Source organism: Trachurus japonicus, chromosome 22 (genome assembly GCF_045865225.1).
Source record: "Trachurus japonicus isolate A0001 chromosome 22, Traja_1.0".
In the NCBI taxonomy this organism is placed as follows: Eukaryota; Metazoa; Chordata; class Actinopteri; order Carangiformes; family Carangidae; genus Trachurus; species Trachurus japonicus.
In genome coordinates this window covers 4,798,495-4,822,923 of record NC_140928.1, presented here as the reverse complement: position 1 = coordinate 4,822,923, position 24,429 = coordinate 4,798,495, and the positions used below count along the sequence as shown (strand labels likewise).

Sequence of the window (24,429 nt, the reverse complement as noted above, 5' to 3'; positions counted from 1 at the left end):
TTTACTGTAATCATTTGTATTGGTTTAAGTTGTTTTTTTGTTATTTTTAAAGCAAATATTCGACGGTTTCGGCTTCTTAATTGTGCCAATATGCTGGTTTTTATTGATGTTCTTTCTTTGTGGACTGTCGGTTGCACAAAAATGACAATTTAAACGAGTATTTTAAATGTTTTTTGACGTTTTACAGCCACTGTTTTGTTTTCATTTATATTTTTATAACCTAAATCATTTTTCTGCTCTTTATGTTGCTACAGTATGTCTATCTTTATGTTGTTGTTCACTGTAAAGCGACCTTGGGTTCCTTGTAAGGCGCTATATAAATTGAAGTTACTCTTATTATTAATACAGATATGTTATTTTATTTTAATTTTGGCTGTGACATGATGTTTCTAACCTTTTTATTATTATTATTTTATTTGTTTAATTTCTACATTTTGAAAGTATACGTATGTCTGAGCAAACCTACATCATCTGAACCAGCTGTCGGAAATGGGAATTAAAAATCCATCAACATCTCAACCTTGCACATGTTGTGATTGCTATTCTTAACATGGAAGTATGAAACCATGAATCTCTGGCAGGAAGTTGGCAATTAGTTTGGGAGGCATCCTGTCGTGAAGTGGTGTCGGACGACAAGAGGAAAGCTGATCGATCTGTTTGTGGAAGTTTTTCCTCCTTCTCCTCCTCCTCCTGCTGCTGCTGGAGATTCATGATGAACGTCTGCACAGGATTACAACAGTAAACATGAAATACTTTCCTCTCTCAAGCAAAGTCCAACATTGCCTCAGCTTGAGTGTGTCTAAAAAAAGCCTTAGTTGATACTGTGTGTGTTTATGTATGTGTACTTTCCTCTGCTCTGGACGCGCATCCTCATCTTTCAGTGGGAGGAGTTATAACAGCTGCTTTTAAAAGACTCCCTCAGTCAGCGGCTGTACTGTTAGCAGTTCACAGCGGCTGTGGGGTGAGTAACACCATCGGGGCATTTCTGTTCACATCCACACTGGTTCAGTATGTGTGTGTGTGTGTGTGTGTGTGTGTGTGTTTACTCTCTGGAAAAAGTTACTGAACAACTAAACTCAAAATACAAATACTGTTTAATCTGATGTGTTTGGACTCTGGGTGAGATGTCAGTTTGAACTTGTGCTTTGTTGAACTGTGGTAAAATGTTTTTTTTGTGTGTGTGTGTGTGTGTGTGTGTGTGTGTGTGTGTGTGTGTGTGTGTGTGTGTGTGTGTGTGTGTGTGCGTGTGTGTGTGTGTGTGTTAGTGTTTTCTAAATTGTTTTTAGTCTTAACATGACATGACTTTTTTTTTCTTTTAAATTTAGGTTTGTTTGTTTTTTTCATGTAAACAATCTTTATTTTCAGGTTCTTTTCATTCTTTTATTTTAACTTACTTGTGTATAACTTTACTTTGTTAACTTTCTATGAAGTGGAAACATTTGTCAAAAGACTCTTATATTACTTTCTTGTGTGATTGTGTAGAGATTTAATTGAATTAGATTAAGTTAGTTAAATAGCAGCTCTTGTATCACAGATTTACTGTGAATTGAATTTCTTGAGTTAACTTTGATATTTTCATGTTTATTCGTTTTTTTTGTTGTTTTTTTTAATACCACGTAAGTTATATTAGCTTGACATGCTAGCCCCGATTTTGAAGCATTATTATTTTTCATTTAAAAATATAAGAATATGATATTGTGTAGTATTTCATAAATGATGAGATCTAACTTTAGTTTAAAAATGCATAATTAAAAACTAAAAAGCAGGAAAGAATCGACCGCGAAATTCAGAAAATGTTACCTAGCTAAATAAAGAAATGCTAATAACGGAAAATTCTGTTGTTGTTTTTTTGTTGTTTTTTGTTTTGTTTTGTTTTTCCACTTAATTTATTTTTCCTCGACAAATATTCATTGTCATATTTTTCTCCAACAGACTCGTCAGTGCCTATCCCAGTCGGTTGTCGTCGTCTCTCTACCTGGATAAGGATGCGGATGCGCTCAGGCTCCACGCAGTCGGACAGCGGCTTCAGGATCTCCCCCCCGGGCGGAGCCTGGTGGAAGAGGCTCTTCCCCCGGAGCCCCCGGGGTCAGGACGGAGCCCCGGCCCCGGTGATGGCCGTTGGGTCGCAGCTCCCCCTGGAAGAGGAGCCTCTAACCGGTAACAGCAACAACAACACAAAGTAATATAGAGGCTGTATGCAAAAGTTTGGGCACCCATGGTCAAAGTTTCTGTTAATGTGAACAGTTAAACAATACATTTAGGTCTATATAGGCTATATGTAGGCCTAATTCATTTTCAAAATGACAGAAAAGGGGAAAAGGCCCCCTGTTAGTTAGTCGACTACCTAGTAGCCCCTCCTTTTGTAAACTATCAATAGTAAATAGCTTGTCTGATACCTTGGTCTGGGTACTATTCTTTTGCAGGCTGCTGCTTTGTTTCACCCTCTAAAACTGTAGAAAACAAAAATAATGCACTAATATTGCAAAATCATCTTCCACTTAGCCAGCTAAATTGTTGCCCAAACTTTTGCATGACACTATATAGGCTAATTAATATAATTTCTATGGTGCATAACATACAGCACCATAGAAACAACCTGACAATTTTTTTGAGATTTATGCCTTTATAACCATAGAGAAGCTATTTCATAAAGCACCAATAGAGATAATGATGTGTATAAATATGCAGCTTTATATATAATTTGCATTTTATCCTTGTTCCATCTACCACAGTTTATTAAGAGCCTTTTCTCTTTTCCTGTCTCTTTCAGTGATCCTCACATTTGAGCAAAACCTTGAAGGACACCACTATCTTGAAGCCAGCCAGGTGCTGAGCGTCAAAGAGGAATGTCTATTTGGGGAAATAACGGAGGCGGAGGGACTTGCAGACCGTGAGGGGAAAATAAAGGAGCTGGCCTCAGACTACAAAGCCTTGAAACACGACATCGAGCAGACTCTCCAGAAGAGCCTGTCTGCCAGTCTGGGGGAGTTCAGCCCCGAGGCCCTGACGTCGGCCGTGAGCGCCGTGCTGCAGGAGGAGAAGCTGGACCAGCTGTGGAAGCAGAGGAGTCGCTCGGCGCCGGACTGGAGGCCCGGCGGCTGGAAGGAGCTGCACGACTCCACGCTGCGCCGCCTGGTGAAGGAGCGCATGGACAACCCGTCCACGCCGCTGGCCAACCAGGGGGACGGCTGGTCGTCGGTGAAGGCGGACATCCACAGCATGGGCATGCAGCTGAAGCACGACCTGCTGTGGGTGGTGGAGCTGGTGAAGAGCTGCTACCCGCCCGAGATGGACGTCTGCAACTTCTACGCCGGGTTGTTTCACAAAACCTTCAGCTCCAGACTCAGGAAGATCGCAGACTTCGGTCTGGGGGACAAGGACTGCAAGTTCCTGCTGCAGTGGGTGAACAAGGAATATCCAGAGTGAGTCAAGACTTCAGCTCAATTCACACTAGAAAATAAAAGACATGGAGCAAAATACATAAAGATGTAGAAACATCTGAACACTTAAGAGAGGACGACTCCCTCTTGATCAATACTTGTGTTTTAGGGCTGCAACTAACGATTATTTCCATTATCGACTAATGTGTTATTTAAATGATTAATCGATTAGTTGTTTGGTTAATAAAATAGTGAAAAATATCAATCAGTGTTTCTCAAACCACAAGACGACGTCCTCAAATGTTTTGTTTTGTCCACAAACCAAAGAGAGACTCAGTTTATTGTCGTAAAGGAACAAAAAAAAAAGAAGAAATATTCACATTTAAGCTGTAATCAGAGAATTTGGACTTTTTTCTTCTTAAAAAACTACTCAAACCGATTATTAGATTATCAAAATAGTTGACAATTAATCTAATAGTCGATTATTGTGCAATGAATCGATGAATTGTTGCAGCTCTAAAGTGTTTTCTTTCATGGATCTTAGTCGTGGCCTCCAGAGAAGAGTGAGTTTTTGAGTTGACATCTATGAAGATTGATTTTAAAAGTTATGATTTCTCTTCTGTGTCAGGCTGCTTCAAAAACCAGAGTTGGCCTCTGAGATCAACACTGAAGCTCTGGGAAAACTGCTGCCTAAAGAGTTACTGGAGCCTCTGGAGGAACAGTACCTGAGCCAGCAGCAGGTAAATGATTAGCTGGTTCTCATTTGGTGATGTTATTTTTAACCAATAACCTAAATTAGGTTTAATTTGATTTGATTTCAGAGTTTTTTCCACACCTTTTTCTGCTTGTCATTAAATTTGAACATATTCATGGTCCCCAGTTAATGTTTCATGGGACATTATCACTATAAAAGTGCAATAAGGAAGAGTTTCTTATATTATGAATCCATTATTTCTATTCATTACAGTTCAATATGTGTGTGTCCGTAGTCTTGATTATTAATTTTGTCATTTTTATTAATTATTTACTATCACTAGTCATAGTAGTTGTAGTTTTAAGTAGTTTTAAGTGCACTGCGGAGGTGCCTCACCAGCTTCGTTGTGTACAATGACAATAAAGATATTCAATTCAATTAAATAGGCCACTATAAGTTATAGACTAGTGTTACCTGAAGAGTTTTGCACAGTTTTGTGAAGGTGGAAACACAAAGTAATTGTGTATTAGTGTATTAAAGACAGAATGAATGACAGCAGCCTGTTGTTTTGAGCTCAGACTGAACTGATGACGTACATCGGCCGAGTCCTGGAGGAGGCGAAGCAGATGTGGACGAACGGAGAGGAGCCGACGAGAGAGGACGGCTGCTACTTCAGCCCTGTGGCCTACGACATCATTCAGGTACAACAACAAAGGAATAAAAAAAGGCCAGTCAAGGCTCAGGACATGTTTTTTAGTGCTGCTGAGTTATTGATGTTGTTTCCTGTATCTGCCTTCAGCTGGTCAACGGCATGGTGACCTCAGCTAAGACTGTGGTGGGAGACCTGCACAAGGCCCAGACCGTAACGTCTAAACTGAGCAGTTTGATGCAGAGGTGAGAGCACTGATGGTTTCTTCACTTTATGTTATAATAATAAAAAAATAAAAAAACACTGAGCAGATGAAATTCAAATCAACTGTTTCGAACTCCTGCAGCTTCAAGAACTTCCATGACGAGATCATGAGGCAGAACAAGGCGAACAGCATGGCGGCCATCAAGGCAAACCTCGGCTGTGTGCAGCAGTTCAGGTGAGTTTCACTTCAAGACACTCGATGAAACAACTTCAACACCTGATTGATAAAAAAAAAAAAACCTGTGAGCTGACATGGACTGTGTGCTCTTTTCCTCTGCAGGGAAGTCCTCAACGAGCAGGGACATCTGTTTGCAGAGGAGGTGCGCCACGACTGTTTACAAGTTCTGTCCAGCATGAAGAAATCTGCCCACGCGTATTTATTAAACCCCGTGCACGAGTCCCTCAGGGTGAGTTTGATTTTACAGAGACAGATAAACAACAAGATGCTCAAACACTCACCCACATTCACCATCCTGCTGCCTAAAGCACTGACCGAGGATTAATCCGCCACTGAAAATAGTCCCTGCACTGCAAAAACTGAAAATCTTTCCAAGAATATTTGTCTTATTTCTTGTCAAAATGTCTCATTTCTAGTCAAAACTAATCTCTTTCCACTTTAAATAAGACTCATCACCTAAAAATTAACTTGTTTTTAGATCATTTTCACTTGTTTCAAACTAAATTTCACTTGAAATAAGTAGAAAAATCTGCCAGTGAAAGCAAGTTTTTTTTGTGCTTGTAATAAGAAAGAAAAACTTCACTATCAGATTTTTCTACTTATTTCAAGTGAAAATGGGCTTGAAATAAGTAAAAAGTGTCTAAAAACAAGCTACTTTTTTATGTACTGTATAACTATGTATGTATATGTATAAATATACATATTTAGGTATAATGAGATTTGTTTTGACTAGAAATGACATTTTGACTAGAAATAAGACAAATATTCCTGGTAAGATTTTCAGTTTTTGCAGTGTGATGTCTCCATCCTGACCAAAAAACTACACTGTCCATCTGTTTTGCTTAATTACGGGACTTTTTGGTGGGAAAGACCAACATCTTCAGTAGAAACAGAGATAAACAGCGCAGAGGGAGGTCAGGAAGTTAATTTTGAGAATCTATTTCAATTGTGGGGATTCAGCCAAAGTCTTATCGAGACGAGAAACGAGAAGTTTCTGTGTAATCAGGAAAACAAACATCATCAACAGACTAAACAGGCGTAATTACTCACTCTGATCCTCACATGAGCTCCAGAGTTGTGTGAGCTGTCACTGATTTGACCCATTTTCAAAACAAGGGTCGCTGGGATTTCACAATAAAAGCATTTAGTATGGGATAAAAACATAAAACCTCACAGATTTAACACTCGGGATGTTTTTACTGAGATAATCATATTGACATGTGATCAGTGCTGTGCTCTTATGGATGATTCAGTGTCAGCTGTCTCTAACGCTTCATGTTTTCCACCTCAGCCTCAGTATCGCAAACTGGGAACCAGTGACTGGCTGAACAAGTCTGTGTTTGACGACCTGCTGCGCAGCATCCAGACAAAGAGCGAGGAACTTCAGGGCTCGAGGGAATCGTGTCATCAGGTGAGAAAAAAATTAAAGAACAATTTTTCTCTATTATTAATTATCTCCCACAGACCCACTGGTTTTCATTCATTTCCATTCAGTGAAACAATCAGTTAAAAGACGCATAAAACTAGTCACAACAGCATTATCCATTAAAGTGATCGTCAATAATCGGATTTTAGGAAAAAAAACTTAAAAACACTTTAAACAGTTTTCAGATTTCTAGCATTTAAAACATGCAAAAGTAAAGATTTTCACACTTAAGCATCTTTTTTTAATATAAATTAATAAATAAATCTTGTTTGTTTGAGTTTTTTTCTTTCCTTTCTTCTTTTCTTGTTATTTTTTAACAACAATGATGCAATGATATGACGACATGACAACACAAAAAGGAGATATATGATACCAGACAACAGGATAATAACAACAATATTCAGAAAAGAGAATTGAAAATAGGATTAGTATTTTGTCTAAACATTACTACCATGTGTTTTTTTGTGTTATTGATGTTGTGATTGAACTGATTCCAGGAGCTGATGAGCCAGTTGCATCAGGACGTGATGGTGGAGTACGTGAAGCGGCTGCTGAGGGGAGAGGTGAAGCTGAAGGACAAGGAGCGCCAGGAGAAGGCCTACAGGACTGTCAGAGACAACGCTGAGAGTCTGCACAGCTTATTTATGAACATGGTGAGAAATCATCTGGTTCACACACAGAGAACAAGAGACAATGTCAATGTTTTATTTTGTAGAACAGCAAGGGGGGAATAATAATGTTACAATAGATAACAAAGATTCAACCACAGGAGAGAGGATCCTGCAGAGAGAGAAGGTTAAGAAACGACCAGTTCAAAGTCCTGCTGAGAGTTTTATTGGACAAAGATTAAACCTTAATAAGTTAAAATGTATTCAGAACAAGGAAAAGGAATCCAACTGGGCTGCTAGTCATCTGTCAAACAACACAATTTGTAAAAAACTGGCATTGTGCAAATAACCGTATCAGCCCACTCATTACTGTAATAAATTTCCCAAAGGAAAGCTTCACCCAGCCGACGACTGAGTTGATTAGCGATGATTCAGGGAAAACCCAGAGTAAAAATTCCACACAACTGTGACGACTCATCATTAAATCCTCCCTAAAGCTCGAGTCTAACGTGTCTCATGCTCTATTTTCCTCGCAGGGTTCAAAGGAAGACTGGCTGAAGGAAATCCTGACCAAAATTGCAGAAGTGCTGAAACTCCAGGATGTGCCAGCCATTCAGATGCAGGTCGCATCGCTGGGGAGCGATTTCCCAGACTTCAGGTAAGGTTTTTAACAGAAATAACATACACAGAACAATAAATTCCAATAGTCTCCGGAGTAACAGACTCAATAAGGCCTGAATATCATGACAAGAGTAAGGAATGCCAGGATAAACAAAGCTTCTGTTCAGAGAGGCGACAGGAAGTGAAGCTGAGCCAGGACGGGTCAGATGTGTTCAGATGTTTCCGGCCACAGCTCATAACTTTTCTCGCTGAGCTGCCAGGAAGACGTCGCTCTGTTATCAGAGTCGGTAAAAGTGAAGTGCTGATAGGAAAAGTGTGGAAACACAACAAGACATAGAGCAGGAAGAGCTTCTAGAGTGGCCCAGAGAGGAAACTGTTGTTATGGTCCCGGAAATGCACATTTCTGCGAGTTTGATAACAGAATAATAATAATAATAAATATATCTAAGCTGATGTGAGTTAAACTAGTCACATAAACACACTCCCATCATATTAGAGATTAAAATATACAACATATTTACACAGTGAAAATGATTGTGAAGAGGCAGGAGAAACACTCACTGGTTCTGTAAAACACAAATCATCACGCTTGTGTTTCTCTTTGTGTATTAAAAATCATTCAAATAAAGTATTTTAATTAGTGATCCTTAGAGGTTGTAGTGACTGTTTTCCTGAGGACAGAGCCAGGCTCGCTGTTTCCATCCCTTTCCACCCATTTTGCTAAGATAAACCAAGCTAAGATAACCATCGCTTTTTAGAAAATGTCATATTATAGACAATATACGATGTTGTGTGAACTAAACAAACAGCAAATGTTTTACAGTTTCTATAACATTGTAGTGGGAACTTTCTAAAACTGAGTACTCGCAAACAAGATGAGCGTCTTGCCAGTTTATTCACTTGCAAGTGGGCGTTCCCGAACAGCAACAGTTAAGTCACCAGTTGGAAAGATGCGCGCTGACTCTCAGAAAGAACTTGCTTATATACACATCACATCACTTCAACACCTGTCAGTACATACGTCACTTCCTAACAGCTGTTCCCCCTAGATGGTCTGGCACCGTGCTGAGTGTAACAAAAACAGCCACGGGGGGTCGTAAAGTGTCGAAACACTAGACATACATTTCAAGGTTTTACCTTACATAGACAGCTTTACATAGAATGTACAGAGAAAAGCTAAAATAGAGTATAGACCATATAAGGAAAAGAAGAACACCAGAAGTGTGTTTTCCCAATACACATCCAACATTATAGTATTATAATTATAAATCAATTAAAGAATCGATACAGTATTTACGTCATTTAACATTACAATATTAGTGTATCAATATTTCCTAACTGAGACATGAGAGTAGAGTCTATCTTCTTGTGAGTGAATGTATTTCCTAAAATCTTAAACTAGCTTTAAACAGATGAAGAACAGACGATCCACACTTTGTACATGACAACTGTCTGGATCATTGTTGATTTGATTTTGAACTTTTCCTCCTTTTCTTTCACCCACAGCGAGAAACACGTCTCGGCTCTGCTCAAGCTCAAGACCGACTTCTCCAGAGCCGACAGGAAAACCGTCAAAGAGACTCTGAGGGACACTTTGAGAGAAACGAGTGCCGCCGCCAACGCTCGGCCGTTTTTCTCCAAGGTTCAGGTTAAATGAGCGTCACACTCTGAAAACGACTGGTTCCTCTGGTTTTCTCCTCATTTCACTCATGTTGTCGCTGTCTGATGTGTAAAATATAATGTGTAATAATAATAATAAGCTTGGTGCAAATGTGCTGTGACTGTAAAACGACTGTGGTGTTATAGCTACTCTGTGAGTTTAAAAGCTACAGTTCGGAATGATTTATTAAATCATGTTATGTATGAATGTTTTTGAGTGTTAGATAAAAAAACGATTTTGTCTGTGCAATATAAGGGAGAAGTCAAGCTTTATATTTTTACATGTTTTGTTATGTGATGTAATATAGAATATAAATGTAAGTTAAATTTATAAATAAAGTTGGTGAAACCTCAGTTGTTGTTGTGTTTAGACTTTGTTTTACTAGAACTATATTCTACATTTTCCATTAAGGAAGGTGTTTTTAAATATACTTTCATACAGTGACGGTACAGGATAAAACTGAAGTGAATGTGAATACAGTATTTGTTCCATGTAAAACTTTGATTTATCCTCAGGGAACTGTGAATATCTGCATAATTATGTGCTAGTCAGTCACGTAGATGTTGAAATACTTTACGGTGTATAGGAAATGACTGAGGTCACAAAGGTCCACCCTCTGGGGACCATAACAAGAATGACAGTATTTGTTCATGATAGATAGATAGATAGATAGATAGATAGATAGATAGATAGATAGATAGATAGATAGATAGATAGATAGATAGATAGATAGATAGATAGATAGATAGATAGATAGATAGATAGATACTTACTTACTTATTTTATTAATCCCGAAGGAAATTCATCTGTCAGCTGCTCCAAACATTCAGTACTTAGCTAATGTAGACAGATAATGTAAGATTTATATATAAAACCTATTAGTAATTGTTGGAACATATATCGAAATATGTTAAACCTGTATACTGTATACATGTGTTTATCTGTTTCTAGGCCTACTTGTATATATTTAAATATATATCCATCACAAACCTGTTCATTTATGTTTAAACAAAATGTAATACTCATGTATCTCCCTCATCCATCTCCTTTCTTCTTATACCATTGCTGTCACAAGTGTGTACCTCTGTATCAGTATTTCAGCCTTTCAACGCCCTCCATCCTCTGACTAGGTCATGGTAAAAAAAAAAAAGTCAGTGGCTGCTCCTTTCTGCAGAACTGGGCGGCTGCGACTTGTTTTCCTGTTGCTCTGCCCTCTAATGCCAACGTGACTAAACAGCTTATCTTTCTGAGAGCTCTTCAGCTGAGTTCCTCCCTGGCAACTGTTTGTTGTATTGCATTAGAGTTTATCATTGTTCTACAGCTTAAAAGGATAGTTCAACATTTTGGCAAATTGGCTCATTGCCATAATCGCTATAGTCATAGCAGTAGGTTCGTTACCTTTAATTGTCGGTGCAAGCTATTTTTAGAACGAAGAGAAGAAGGCTAATGGGATTTCTTGGTTTCCCTCATCAAACTCATCAAATACACAATCCAACAACTCCACAACGCTCTGGTGGACAAGTTGTGACCTGCACATTCACCACGCTATGAGATAATAACAGAACGTTACCAGACAGAGTTGTTTTAGAGGGAAATACATTTCATTTTTCATCAAGCAGTCTCTGTATTTCCCTCTAAAACAACTCTGGCAACGTTCTGTTATTATCTCATAGCGTGGTGAATGTGCAGGTCACAACTTGTCCACCAGAGCGTTTTGGAGTTGTTGGATTGTGTATTTGATGAGTTTGATGAGGGAAACCAAGAAATCCCATGAGCCTCCGTAGCGTAGGTCTGAGCAGCTCACGGCTCTGCTCCGCCGTTCTAAAAGTAGCTTGCACCGACAATTAAAGGTAACGAACCTACTGCTAAAACTATAGGGATTATGGCAATGGGCCAATTTGCCAAAATGTTGAACTATCCCTTTACTGGAGGCTGGAACAAACGATAACTTAAGGCAGTTTGATTTGCATTTTGGAATTCAAAATCTTCTCCCTGATGGAAGAAATTTGCTTGCTGGGAACAGGGGATGCGTTGAGTCAGAAGAGATTTTTGTAACTTCTTTCACTGCTGCATTGATGTAGAAACTCTCTATGAAGTAGCTGGACCAGGTTGGACCAGGTCTGGTCACAGATGGGGGTCTCACACAGGCAAGGCTCCATGCCGGTTCTGGTTCTCGAACCTAATTTTGAACCGGCCGGCGCGTTTGATGACATTTTCCCACAGGCGGAGGTCAGGGTTTGTAACTAACCCCATTCTTTACTTTGCAATCTCATCAGAAGAGAAATTAAACCTCTGATCTTCCACTTCAAACCCCATTAAGTTCCTCCATTCACCGACATCTAATCGGACAATTCTGGGAAACCATAACTTTCATCAGGGAAAGCGGGACATGTCCCTATTGACCCAAGGTGTTTCAGATTTATTATTTTATGTATAATTGCGGTAGGGGAAGGATGTGAGTGTGCAGAGGACATGTGTTTCTTCCCTGAAAGTCTGTGTTTGAGTATCAGTCGAAAAAGGAAGGATATGTTTGGGAGGACAGAGGCAACAGCTCGAAGTTCCTGTGTGGAGGGAGTGAGAGTCATTGAAGCCGCTGACAATAAACTCTACTGGTAATCAGGCTGTCAGGGCCGACGTGTTAGTAACTGGAAGCTACTCGGTAGTAATTCATGGTGCTTTCCTGCTGTGAGCCAAACAGGCCGACTGCCAAAGATACGCTGTCACTTGAGACAATAGACTTTCATTACTTTTTTTTTTAGTTCATTTCATTTATGTCAATTGACTGAAGCTGTTTTAATTCAACTACAGTACCGTGAGTCAAGATAACTCTACTCTAACCTTTATCGATAACCTGGATAAACTGTTAGCCAGAGGCTGAATCCTAGATCCCATTGACTTTTAGTGATCCTCCAATTTTTCCTTCAGCATCACCATCAAGTTGTCATTTGTATAAAATGTCTTGACAACTACTAGATGTTAATTCCATGTTAATTTTGTCAAGACATTCATGGTAGGCTACTACTGTACTCGGAGGCTGAATCCCAACAACTCTTAAACTGTTCCTGTAACACAAACATGAGGTTTTGTTTTTCAGTGAACAGTTTGTAAGGAGTATTTTTTGCATAATGTTCCCCAGAGGACAAATGGAAATAACTGTTATTTACCACAATCATCAGATCAAAATTACTTTGCTTAGGTTTAGCTAGCTAGCTGCTCCTACTTGTTACTAAATAGCAAACATTAGCAGGCTAATGTGTCAAACATGCAGAACCTGGTAAACATTTGCCCATAGGTGTTAGCCTGATTGATTTATGGTTAAATAAGATAATGGTACAATTAAATATCTTAAAATATGAAAAATAGCCACGGGTAGGGAGATTGCACAGATTGCAATATTTATTTGTTGGATATGGTGGATCCTTGTAATTTTAGATACATAGTCAAACATATAGCCAAATATGGGCTTTTAGCAGCAAAGCCAATAATCAAATTGTGGAGTTTTAACAATAAGTGCCTGTTGCTTAGGAAACATGCTACTGGATCAGTGATTCCCAAAACAAAGAGTAGCCTATATTTGTAAGTTATTCTGATTTTGTTGTAACTTTGGAGAGCAAACATATGAAATATTTTATCTGTAGACAGCTTTAGCAATGATACAACTCCACTGTTAAAGGATTGTTTGTGAAGCTGGGGATGATTACTCACCAAGTCCTGTTGCAATGAGACAATGTGAAGTCTCCATCTAGTGGTGTGATACAATGGATACACAAAAAAAATACACAAACAAGAATTTTATTCTTGAAAGTAAGAAAAGCACAGACTTTCTTTACAGTACATCTGATCAGAGTTTATAAACACTTAAGATGTACCACAAATCTCATAAAAACTGAAATAGTTCAAGTGTAATTCAGATTTGTTGCTTTTTACAGTAAAAACTGATTTAAATGAATAACTGCAGCTTAAAGAAGACAAAGTTTTGTAAAAACAAAAACTGTATCCGCTTAGTTTTAAAAACTATAAATAATATGACAACATTAAAAACTCTTACCTACCTAACTTGAACATGTAAACATCTTTAACAACGTCTATATACCTCATTAGTATATAGACATATTTACAGTTTGTTTGTTTGTTTTTTAAACTATAACTTCACATCACACATCAGCCTCATGAATAAGGACAATATTGCAATGCAGTGATCTGTGTAACACAGAATAGGATTCTTCTTGTTAACACAACAAATGAGGACACTTGAAATGACAGTAATGAAGTGATATTTTCTACATCCTTTGGCAAAAACTGTGTCAAAACGCATGAGACCTCTTGAAACTCGTCTGCTTCTCTTTATCTACATCAAAAGATCTAAGAACTGAGTAGAACCAGACACGACTGAACCGACCAGAAACGTTCATGAACAGACTAAGTCTTGTAAACATTTTAAACTAGGTTCCCATCATCCTTTGTGGAGCTCTTGAGTCTTCATGAGGCTCCGAGGCAACAGCACAACCAGGCCTTGGGCTGACGGTCCGGATCGGGTCTGGGCTGAAGGTCAGGAGGAAGGGCATCCAGCACCTGTTGGACCTGCCGTTTAGAGAAACCTTTCCATCTCAGCAGAGTCGGCAGCAGCTCCATGTCCTCGCTGCAGGTGAGGACAAAACTCAAGTTACAAGAGATGGACTACCTTCAAAGTATTCTGATATTTTCATTCATTGCCTGCACCATCTCTATGGATTTCTTTTTCATTTAATGATATATTACATTTGTGTTTTATTTTTCCTTTATGATTGATAAGATGCAGTTCCTCTAATGGCCACTTGGGGGTGACCCAACGGGAAACCATAGGAAATACAGAAAGTCAACAAAAAGTACAGAGCTTTTCAGAAGCTGGAAAATCCTGTTCACACATTGGACACTAGAAATTAAATGTAATTACTTTAATTCCCTCAGAAACTTTAAACTAAAATGTTATGGGTATAAGACGCAGGAGTTTACCTCATTTTGAGACAGTGTTGCTGCATTGCTGCACCTTCGAGCTTCAGCGACTCAATGTCGTCACACTTCAATATCTCTACAACCTTCAGCAGCATGAGATCCCTCTGCTGGACGCCAGGAGCCTGATACAACACAACAAGCTGATTGTAAATGGGTAAATGTAGAACACGAAGAAGTCATTGCTTTGATAACAATTATTTAAAGCAACACTGTGCAACTAGGTATTTGACCTTAAAAGGACTGTTTCAAAACCATCTTGATGTTTAATTTCCTTACAAAAGGGAGAAAGACTCCCTGTGACACAGCGCCCCCTGCTGGCCTGGTCTTGCACTAATGCCAGAACATGTTGCTTTACAGCAATACATTGGACCCCAGCATCAACAGCTATGGCCTAGTTGTAAGAAGTTAAAGCTAACTAGCTCACTGTCTGGACTTTACTGGTTGGTGAGAGTTCAGAGAAAGGCCAGTTAGCTTCCTTCAGTGGGACCATTGCTCTCACCAGGTCTGAGATGATGCTGTGGAGAAGCTCAGCGTCTTCAGTGACTGCATCTGCAATATCAGGACTCCAGCTCTTCTTCAGTTTGCTCTGGCTCCTTCGGACAAGATGTTTGATGTACATACGGTCGATGAGCTGGTAGGCCTCCTCCATCACTCTCTGGGAGACACAAAGACAGACACAGTTAGAGTGCCAATTAAAACATTAATCTAAAAGTTATTTACACTTGACAGCTGTGGGACCTCCTCACCTTCTGTTCGTCCATCCCATAGTGCAGTCTGGGGAAATACTTCTCGAGTGCAGGGTACGGGAGGAACCGCTTGTTATTAGACTTGAAGTACTTCTTCAAGTGGCTCTGCAGGATGGAAACACAATGTGTACATGTAATGCAACATGCTTCTGTTTAAAATGTTAAAGGGACAACAAGGAGTTTGTATTTGGTTATAAAAAAGTCTCATATTAATGTGGATGAATCTCCGCTACCCACACTTGTTAATGGCTCCATTTTCAATAAATATATCGTTTTGTCTCTATCCTTATTTTGTTATTTTAATTAATGGTGGAGGGGCGGAGTTTAGCTCAGTTGGTGGAGCACCCGCCCCATGTGTTGAGGCTGTGGTCCTCGCTGCAGGCGGCCCCGGTTCGAGTCCCGCGTCGGACGGCCCTGTCCTGCATGTCATTCCCCCCATCTCTGCCTCCCATTTCCTGTCACACTCTCAACTGTCCTATCAAATAAAGGCATGAAAAGCCAAAAAAATATACTTTAATTAATGGTGGAAATGCTGGGCGAGCTGACCAGCGTTTCCTTACTTTCGCTTTTGCGGACGCTGCCGGCGAGTCATGAGAATAACGCAGCCGAATCGCCGTTTATGGTCGGGACTACGGCAGTATCTGATCGTCTTCGAACCTCTGACTTTACGTAATTCTTGATGAATGAAAACATTCTTGGCAAGACGTCCGTCTTGCGCCGGTCCAAGAATTTCACCGTGCGCACGGAGGCTCATGGTAAATGTAGTATGAGAACACTTCACTTTCCAAAACTCCTCATTGTCCCTTTAAGAAGACACTGTATTTGTGATTGAGTTGAATGTCTACCTCTGCAAGTTCGGTGATGATGTCCCTCAGTAGATTCAACGCAGAGGCCTCTATCTTTCGAAGCGTTACTACCATTTCATTCAGAACTGATTCTCTGATGCCTCTGCCTGTAGTCTGCACGAAGAACCTGAGAGCAAATTAACTTTATAAACCTTGTTTGCACAGAAAATATTCTGAATAAAAGCGAATAAGTAAATGTCAAAAAGACAAAATTACTTACTTGAGTTCTTTACAGGTTTTCAGAGTCTTGAGGAAACAGATCGTCTCTGGTTTGTCCATTTTAGCCTTTGTCTCCAGAGACTCAGTCTGTTCAGAGGAATACCTTCAAAAACCAATGAGATTATGTAAATTACATAATGTTACATGCTGAGTTTGATTAATGATACATGGTCAGTACAAAACAAAGGCAGATTTACAGACACTCACCTCTTAAGGAACATCAGCAGCTCTTCGAAACAAACTTTTTGCACTTGATCCGATAGTTCTGAAGAGATTTTTGCCGCTGTTGTATCCATGGCAGTAACATACTGAGGTAGAGACAAACAGAAATGTTTACCTCCATAATAACAACAGGACCGAAACAAAGGTTGATCACAGTTATACCACAAACTCTTGGTACCTGAATAATGTCCATGTAAAGTCTGACATAAGATTCGTCACAGTCACAAGGATCTTTGATGTCGTTCTGGAGGATGCTCTTCAGAGACTTCCTGACATCTTTCTGTGGACAGAGACACAAAATATAAAGTACAGACGTCCATTAGGTCTGGGATTCTGCAAGACATCGATGTAACTCAATTAACTTTATTTATATTCATGCGTATTGTTTGCGTTTTTAAATAACAACAGCAGAAAGTCAACAAACCGTTATCACTTTTTACTGTAAAGGTGCTTTGCATGTATTTCTTTATGGGTCATGAAGCATGGAGTAACTCTGATAATGTCAGATATAGCTATTGTTAGCTTAGTGTTGTCACCTGAACATTTTCCAGCAGCTTCTCTTTTGCTTTCACTTCCCACTCCTTGATCCGCAGGACTTCGACTTTTTGGGTAGGCTTTATTTCCTGAAGGTCGGGATGATCAAGCAGCTCTGAACTGGGAAAGTACCACAGATACAAAGACTGTCAACATCAAACATGTGTCACATCTGTAGCTACTCAATATCCTACATTGAAGGACCTGTGGAAATGTAATGTAGCATTTCAATGGAAAAATGTAGCGCGATAGATATCGCTCTGGAAAAATGTACATGCAACTAACTGTTGTTGACAATCATACATGAAGCAATAAACACTGGTTCATGTTCAAAAACCTTCATTATAATGTGTCAATCAAACCTGTCTCCCAATTGAAACCCAATGTTACTGACAATTGAGCAAGCTTTAGCTTAGCTTAGCTTAGTTTAGCCTGGCTTATTTTAGCTTAACTTAGTTTTGGAAGCAGTTAGTGTGGCTGCTCCCAAAAAGCAACTAAATCCTCCTATTTTTTTTTTTTACTTTTTAATGATTTTGTTTGTTAAACCCTAACCCCTAACCCTAACCCTAACCCAATCAACCAAAGTCTAAAATGTATTTTTTATAGCTTTTATAGTTACTTTCTGGAGTGAACAATAGAATAGTAGCCTAAACAAATGTATCTAATTTTCTTTGTTTAACAGATTGAATATATGAGTTAGAAAAGATTATAGGTAGTTTTATTAGAGTTAGGGTTGAGTTAGACTGAGTTGTTCTAGATGTATCCCCTCGTTTGGTATGCCAAGCTATGCTAACTGTTTGCTAGCAGAAAGTTCATGTTTCTCTTTAAAGATAAATAGGCCTAAGTGGTATCAAATTTCTCATATAAGAGAATGAGAGGGTTCTAGCACAGGTGAGAGAGCAGGTAGTTGACAGGTACCTCAGGTAAACATGTTGGACCCAGACCATAACTGCAAAGGTGCTTTTGACCGAGGTGGTGCGATTTAGGAGATTATTCATGTGGTCAAACGTCTGGCGATGGTAGCAATCGATCAGACATCCCATCAGCCCCTTGGACGCCAACACAGGGCCGAGCTTCACCAGCTGGTAGAGCACCGTGTCCTTCACCTGGACCAGGTGTTTGGGAAGGTTCTGGTCCAGGAGTGTCGGTGGCTTTGGGAAGTGCACGGACACGGATTTCTGTATGAGGTCGACGGCGCTCGTGTTCAGGGTCTGAAATCTTGAATCGGACTCAGATTGGACCATGCAGCAGCAGCCGTCCTCGAAGACGTCGGGGATGTCCACACCCAGAAGTCCCGCCAGTTCCTTGTTGGTATTGAAGGAGTTCTGGGCCAGAGGGTTGTCGATCTGGACAGAATCTGCGTGAGAGAGGGAGATTTTAAGATTTTAGTAAATATGAAATACAAATAGATTGGGTAATACTTTATAATAACCTACACACAATGAAGCATTAGTTAAGCATTAATAAATACTGAATTCTTCATTTATAATGCATGAATACTCATTAGTAGCCTATGTAGTTTATAAATAAAGTTAGTGCTTATCAATGATGAGTAAAACACTTTTAACTGTGTTTATAAACCACATATTAATGAGTATTCATGTGTTATAAATGATGAATTCAGTATCAAATGCTTAATAGTGTGTACTTATTATAAAGTGTTACCAAATATTGTGTTATATTGGCCTTCCCAGTCACTGTACATGGTATTTATTGATTTATGGAATGGAATTAAAAAAAGATAGATAGATAGATAGATAGATAGATAGATAGATAGATAGATAGATAGATAGATAGATAGATAGATAGATAGATAGATAGATAGATAGATCCTTGTCCCCGTTTACATGCAATGAGAAAATCAAATAGGTGTTGTTGTTGTTGTTTTTTTATAAAACACATCTTCTTGCTGGTTGTATTGTGTGTTGTTTATTGTGAAATGCACTGAAACAGAGCTGATACCTCAGACAGCTGTGCTTTTTTTTTCTTCTTTTTTTTCTTGGCTGGCCAGATTAAGGAGTATATATACAGGCAGAAGAAAACCAGTTTCCAATTGCATTATCTGAGTCTTTTCATCGAATCTGGAGAAGTCCAGTCTTAGTCGGACTAAAACATGTTTACATGCACGTTAGTTGTCCAATTATAGACGGATTAAAGTCATGATTTGTTTTTTTCAACTGTCATGTAAACATACTGAGTGACAGGTTTATAAACCTCCTCCGCCTTCCTCGTGTTTCTTCGACCTTAGGAGTGTTTCCATTCCACCCAGCATGTCTGTGTAGGTGTTAGGGTGTGGCAGCGGGGATTTCCCACACACCTGCACAACATTTTTACATCGCAGGACAAATACGGTCATTTGGCGCCAAATGTTTTCTACTATTGATCTTTCCTGTGTGCCTTGGGACTTCAGAGCCTGCCTCAGCCTCACCCACTACATTCCCCTTTATTACTCACACAGTGCCAAGCTGCTGCATCCTCCCACACACTCAACCCTTGATTTCTCATTAAACCTGGCTACAAACCCGCCTTTACATCCAGTCTCTGCTGTATTGTTATTCATTATTGCAGTTTTTACTCTTTACTCTTTGACGAAATCTAAGGTAATCTTTTTTCCTGCCAAACAGTTATTTATTTTTTGCCTTTGGTCACAGGAAAGCAGAAAAAAACAGGTTGATCGGGTTGTGATGTGATGCTGAGGTATGAGTTTACATAAAACAACCAGCACATGTCACACGTTTCTCTTCACATTACATTACATCAGTGGGTCATTCAGGAGGAGAACGTGCGGCCAAAACTTCATTATGAAGCACAACAATAAAACGAGAGTGTGTTGCCGGGCGGAATAAAAGGAAACATTCGTGGTATTTACACCGGTTGTTTGACCTGGTTTGACTTTGTCTCTGCTTCATTTTGATTGAACTCCATTAAAACCAGAGCAGCAGCTCAGTTTTTGGTTTGTACATGACATATATACATACATTGGGGTTTTTTTTAGGTTTTAGAGAAGTGAGAGAGGTGCCCACACACACACACACACACACACACACACACACACACACACACACACACACACACGCAAGGACATGGCTAAAAACCTGATTTCCCGATTACAAGCCACAAAGTGCAGTCAGTTTTTAATCTATATAAAGGGCCATTCCACAACAGACATTATCTCAAGGCACTTTCCAAATAATGAATAGAGGAAGATGAATATCTACAGCCCATAACAACCACAAATCAGAGCCATGGTAACAGCAGCAGAGCAGACTCACCATCGTGCACACTGTTGTTGTTCTCAGTGATTAGAGGAGTCTTGCCGTCGCTCCTCTGCTCTGTATTCCCTGTATTCCTTCTTCCAAAGAATTTCCTCACGTTTCGTGGCATTGTGTTTGTCTGTTCACAGCTCGCTGCAGCTGCTCTGAGCTCTGTCCGACTCAGCACTGGTACTTATAAAGACAGATATGGGGGTTTCCTCTGCCTGGCTGCTCCTCTTTACTTTCACTTTCCACTTGGGCTCTGCCTGGCAAATAGAAGGATGACCTCATGCGCATTAATAATGGACAAATAACTCTCACTGCAGCTAAAGACATGAACAATGTCACAGAAGTATAGAAATATATTTGTTTTTAGTATTGTTGCTCAAAAGTGCAGGCATTTTCTTTGAACCTCACTCTCGCTTCACTTTTTTGGAAACGTGAGCTGCACTGGTGAAACTGTAGTAGTGTCAGTAACATCATAGTGTATATGAGTTGTACTGTAACCATTTCCTGGAAATAGATAGATTTTTTGTCTCTGGTGCTGCAGTTTAAATGCAAATTGTGCATCACATGTAATTTGTAATTTGCATTTTGCATTTTCACTTGGTCATAAATGGTAGATTGATTCAATTATGATGCGACTTTGTTATAAATTATTAGAATTAGTGACGATGCTGGTGATACAGTGGAGCAGCTAAAAATATTTTTTTGGTACCACTTTAACTGTTTTGCACAAGTGGTTCACAATAAAAAATAAAATGAAATACATCTTTAAAAAGTCTCATTGTAAAGTGTAAAACTGACAACAATGAGTCACTATCAATTTATAAACAGTCATAAGTCATTGATCAGATTAACGAGTAGTTAACAATACTTTGATCTTGCCCAATAGTGAGCCTCCATCAACTTTTATAACTTGTTAATAATTGTTTATTTGTAATTTCCCTACAAAACCAACTGTTGTCTGTGCAATCTCATTTTTTGTTGAATTTCCCAAATGAGAAACTGTATTTTTAAGATTTTTTATCCTCTGGGATAATCTAGGACAGATTTGAAAAATGAAAGTCTCGTGGTTTTTTCCATCGTGACTGTTGTTTAAGATGCAGAAGACATTGTGTTTCCCTCCCTGAGGTGAAGCCAAGAACAGTTGTGGTCTTTCATCTGTGAAAACTTTTCTAACTCTACACAACACGCTGCTACACTGCTGATCACTGGAGCTTTATTTTGAAGGCCTCCACTCCAATGCATTCACCTATCAGCAGTTTTACAACTTATCTACTGTGTTTTATTGATCCAGTGATAATGGACAACTTTGACCCTCACTGAGCCACAGGAAACACCAAAATAAAAATGGACATTTTCCCTGTAGGTAATACTTTTAATGTCTTATGCAGTATATTTTCTATAAATTGTGTGTGTTTATATTTAAAATACACACTGACTCATGGTAATCTAGTGCAGTAGGTGAGTAGGAGTCAGCGTTCACCTGTGTCTGCATGCACCTGTGTATAATTAACCACAAACATGCCACAGCAGTGAGTCACACTGAGAAAACTATTTTCAAATGAAAACACTTACACTTGTTTGCACACAGTGAACAAACCACATTCAGTGCTGCAACTATCACGTAGAGACCTATTATTCGGTTATTATAAGTAAAACAACATGATAATAATAATAATGATAATAATGATTACAATAGTAGACATTTTAAAACATCTTAGGTCATCTTATGATGATGCCGTGTGTGTTGCTGAGTGTGTAGTTTGTGTGTGTTGTTGTGGTTGCTCCACATAAATTCCCCTTATACAAACAAAACACAGGGGCATTCCTGCGCAGAGGCAGCGTTACAGTGAACGTATCAATTATTCAATGGGATATTCCCTTCAATCCCAACAAACGGACAAAGCGCCAGAGGCACAATTTGTGTTGTGTGTGATGCAATAAGGAACGTCATGGATTCAGTCTGATTGGTCAAAGTGAGTGGAGCTCGAATTCAAAACAACCACTCAGAGGGTTTTAAACCCTGAGGTCGACCGAGGACACAAAGACATCCCACATCCAATAATGTGCATGACGACAGCTGACTCCAGCTTTAAGTATCAGTTTTATTCCAGTTCTGTTTTTCAGGAAAAAGCTGCTTGAAAACTGAGATTTACTTTATGTGAACATGTTGCATTCAAACTTTATCATCCAGGGTTTAGATTTACCTCCAAACAGCTGTGCATTTTATCAGAGTAATGAAAGGGTTAATTATGTAGCAGCAGTGACAGATAATTAGGGACGTGTGTGTGCATGTGTGCATGAAACTGACAACAGCTTCATTAACAAAACATAAAACAGCTCATACAGTCAGTTTTATTGAAATCAAACTTTATTTTTTAGTGGTTGAAGGTACGGTGGCCCTGAGGGCTCAAAACACTGCAAAGACGCAAACGTGCAATAAATTCAAAATCTCACAATGCAACAGGAAGTGTTTTTGGGGACACAGTAAAGTGACAGACCAGTTTGGGTTTATATTTGAACATCAATATCACATGATTCACATGTCACATGGGTTTTGTTTTTTTAGCATATTTGGTCTTTGTATGTGTTTGTATGTGTTTTCTTATGTTGCTGTGAGTTGAGCTCTCAGGGCCACCGTACAGTTCACATAACACACAGCTCGTAATGTGTGTGAAGGCAGGACATGGATCCACAATTAAAATCATTATGCATTGAATTTTTATCATATTTTCCAGCAGTGGAGTGGGTGGAGACCAAGACAGAGCTCAAAACAAAGAGTGATAGTTATAAATACAGGATTTTATACTAAAACACTTTATATTATATATAAACACTAATATTCCCATAATGTAATATTCTATGTACCCTATATGTAATTAACACTTAGGCAAGGCAAGCCAAGGCAAGGCAATTTTATTTGTATAACCCGTTTTTCAGTTTGTCTCAAAGGGCTTCACATGGCATCATAACAACATCCTCTGCCCTTAGACCCTCACATCCACTGAGGAAAAACTCCATGGAAAACCCTTTTAACAGGGAAAAATCGGTCGTCTTAATCATCGCACAACAAAAAAAATCTAAGTAAAAAAGATGTTAAGCTTCACAAATCTGTTTTTTCATTGTGCAATAGAGGAGTGGAGATGCACAAAACTTTTTAGTCACTGTGCTTGTTTATTTTACAGGCCTGCTTTTCCTGTTCAGGGACAAAAGGACCGTTAATCCAGTTTCACATACAGTTAACGGTTATTTACATTTATGTTTGTCATATTAATATGCAACATAATGCAGTGACCCAGTCTGATGTTACACTCTGTGCTACCTGCCGCTGCGACAGAAGGCAGCCGCGGTCAACCGCGTCCCGAACCTCCCTATGACCAGCCCGCCCCTGATTTAAACCAAAAAAATAAAAAAAATAAAAATCCTCGGCAGTGTGTGGGGGGGCCGCAGGATTTCACCACAAGAAGGGCCCATGGGTTTACAAAACCCACCAACCCTACGTCATCTACGCCACTGAAGTCACAACTTACGACTTTGTAGTGTTCCAGGTAACCCACTCGTGTTTTTCCGACCTGTTTTACCGGTGAAAGTCACTATAACGGCCACTCGTAACTTCCGACCGGTGAACTCGTACCAGATCGAACTGGTACGACTTCACGGTCGGAAAAATACGAGTTTCCTTGAACGCACCATAACAGTCCTCGTCCCTACGTCGCCACATTCACGGCGTTCCTTGGCTGCACACACAGCCCTGCATGCCGTTCTCTCTCCTCATTGGATAAAAACTGTAGGATACGATAAATGTTTTCTCCTCGGCTCAGAGCAGAGCAGAGTGACTGACAGACCCGTGTTTCGGTCCAAACACTCTATGTAAGTGATTGCTGTTGGAAGATATAACTATTTAAGACTTATATTAAAGCAGATATCAGTGGCACGGCCGTTTCGGCTAATGCTGTGTTCAAGGCAGGCTTTTGAAACCGTAAGTTACAGCTTCAAGTCACAACTACGACTTGGTAGCGTTCCAGGTAACCCGTAGCTCGTGTTTTTACCGTCCTGTTGTCTGTGAAAGTTCCCTATAACGGCCACTCGTAACTTCCGACCCGTGAACTCGTACCAGATCGAACTGGTATG

At 39.4% G+C, this 24,429-nt stretch overlaps 3 protein-coding genes across 3 annotated transcripts in view; 1 reads left to right on the top strand and 2 right to left on the bottom strand.

Moving 5' to 3' along the window:
* LOC146963273 (creatine kinase, testis isozyme-like) overlaps positions 1-24,429 on the bottom strand; it is a 205,431-nt gene that overhangs the window by 51,199 nt on the left and 129,803 nt on the right. The gene's annotated exons all lie outside the window — the stretch shown is intronic.
* Positions 943-9,833, top strand: LOC146963279 (tumor necrosis factor alpha-induced protein 2-like). The gene is made up of 12 exons (XM_085767767.1): positions 943-961; positions 1,933-2,157; positions 2,771-3,422; positions 4,009-4,120; positions 4,653-4,775; positions 4,874-4,968; positions 5,070-5,162; positions 5,268-5,394; positions 6,457-6,576; positions 7,089-7,244; positions 7,736-7,857; positions 9,327-9,833. The coding sequence occupies exons 2-12, from the start codon at positions 1,986-1,988 to the stop codon at positions 9,475-9,477; spliced, it is 1,923 nt and encodes a 640-aa protein (XP_085623893.1). The 5' UTR covers positions 943-961; positions 1,933-1,985; the 3' UTR covers positions 9,478-9,833.
* LOC146963278 (uncharacterized) lies at positions 13,779-17,489 on the bottom strand. The gene is made up of 10 exons (XM_085767629.1): positions 17,401-17,489; positions 17,041-17,158; positions 16,683-16,784; positions 16,490-16,590; positions 16,284-16,385; positions 16,064-16,190; positions 15,219-15,323; positions 14,972-15,127; positions 14,473-14,594; positions 13,779-14,119 (listed from the first exon to the last, which is right to left on the bottom strand). The coding sequence occupies exons 3-10, from the start codon at positions 16,695-16,697 to the stop codon at positions 13,960-13,962; spliced, it is 888 nt and encodes a 295-aa protein (XP_085623755.1). The 5' UTR covers positions 16,698-16,784; positions 17,041-17,158; positions 17,401-17,489; the 3' UTR covers positions 13,779-13,959.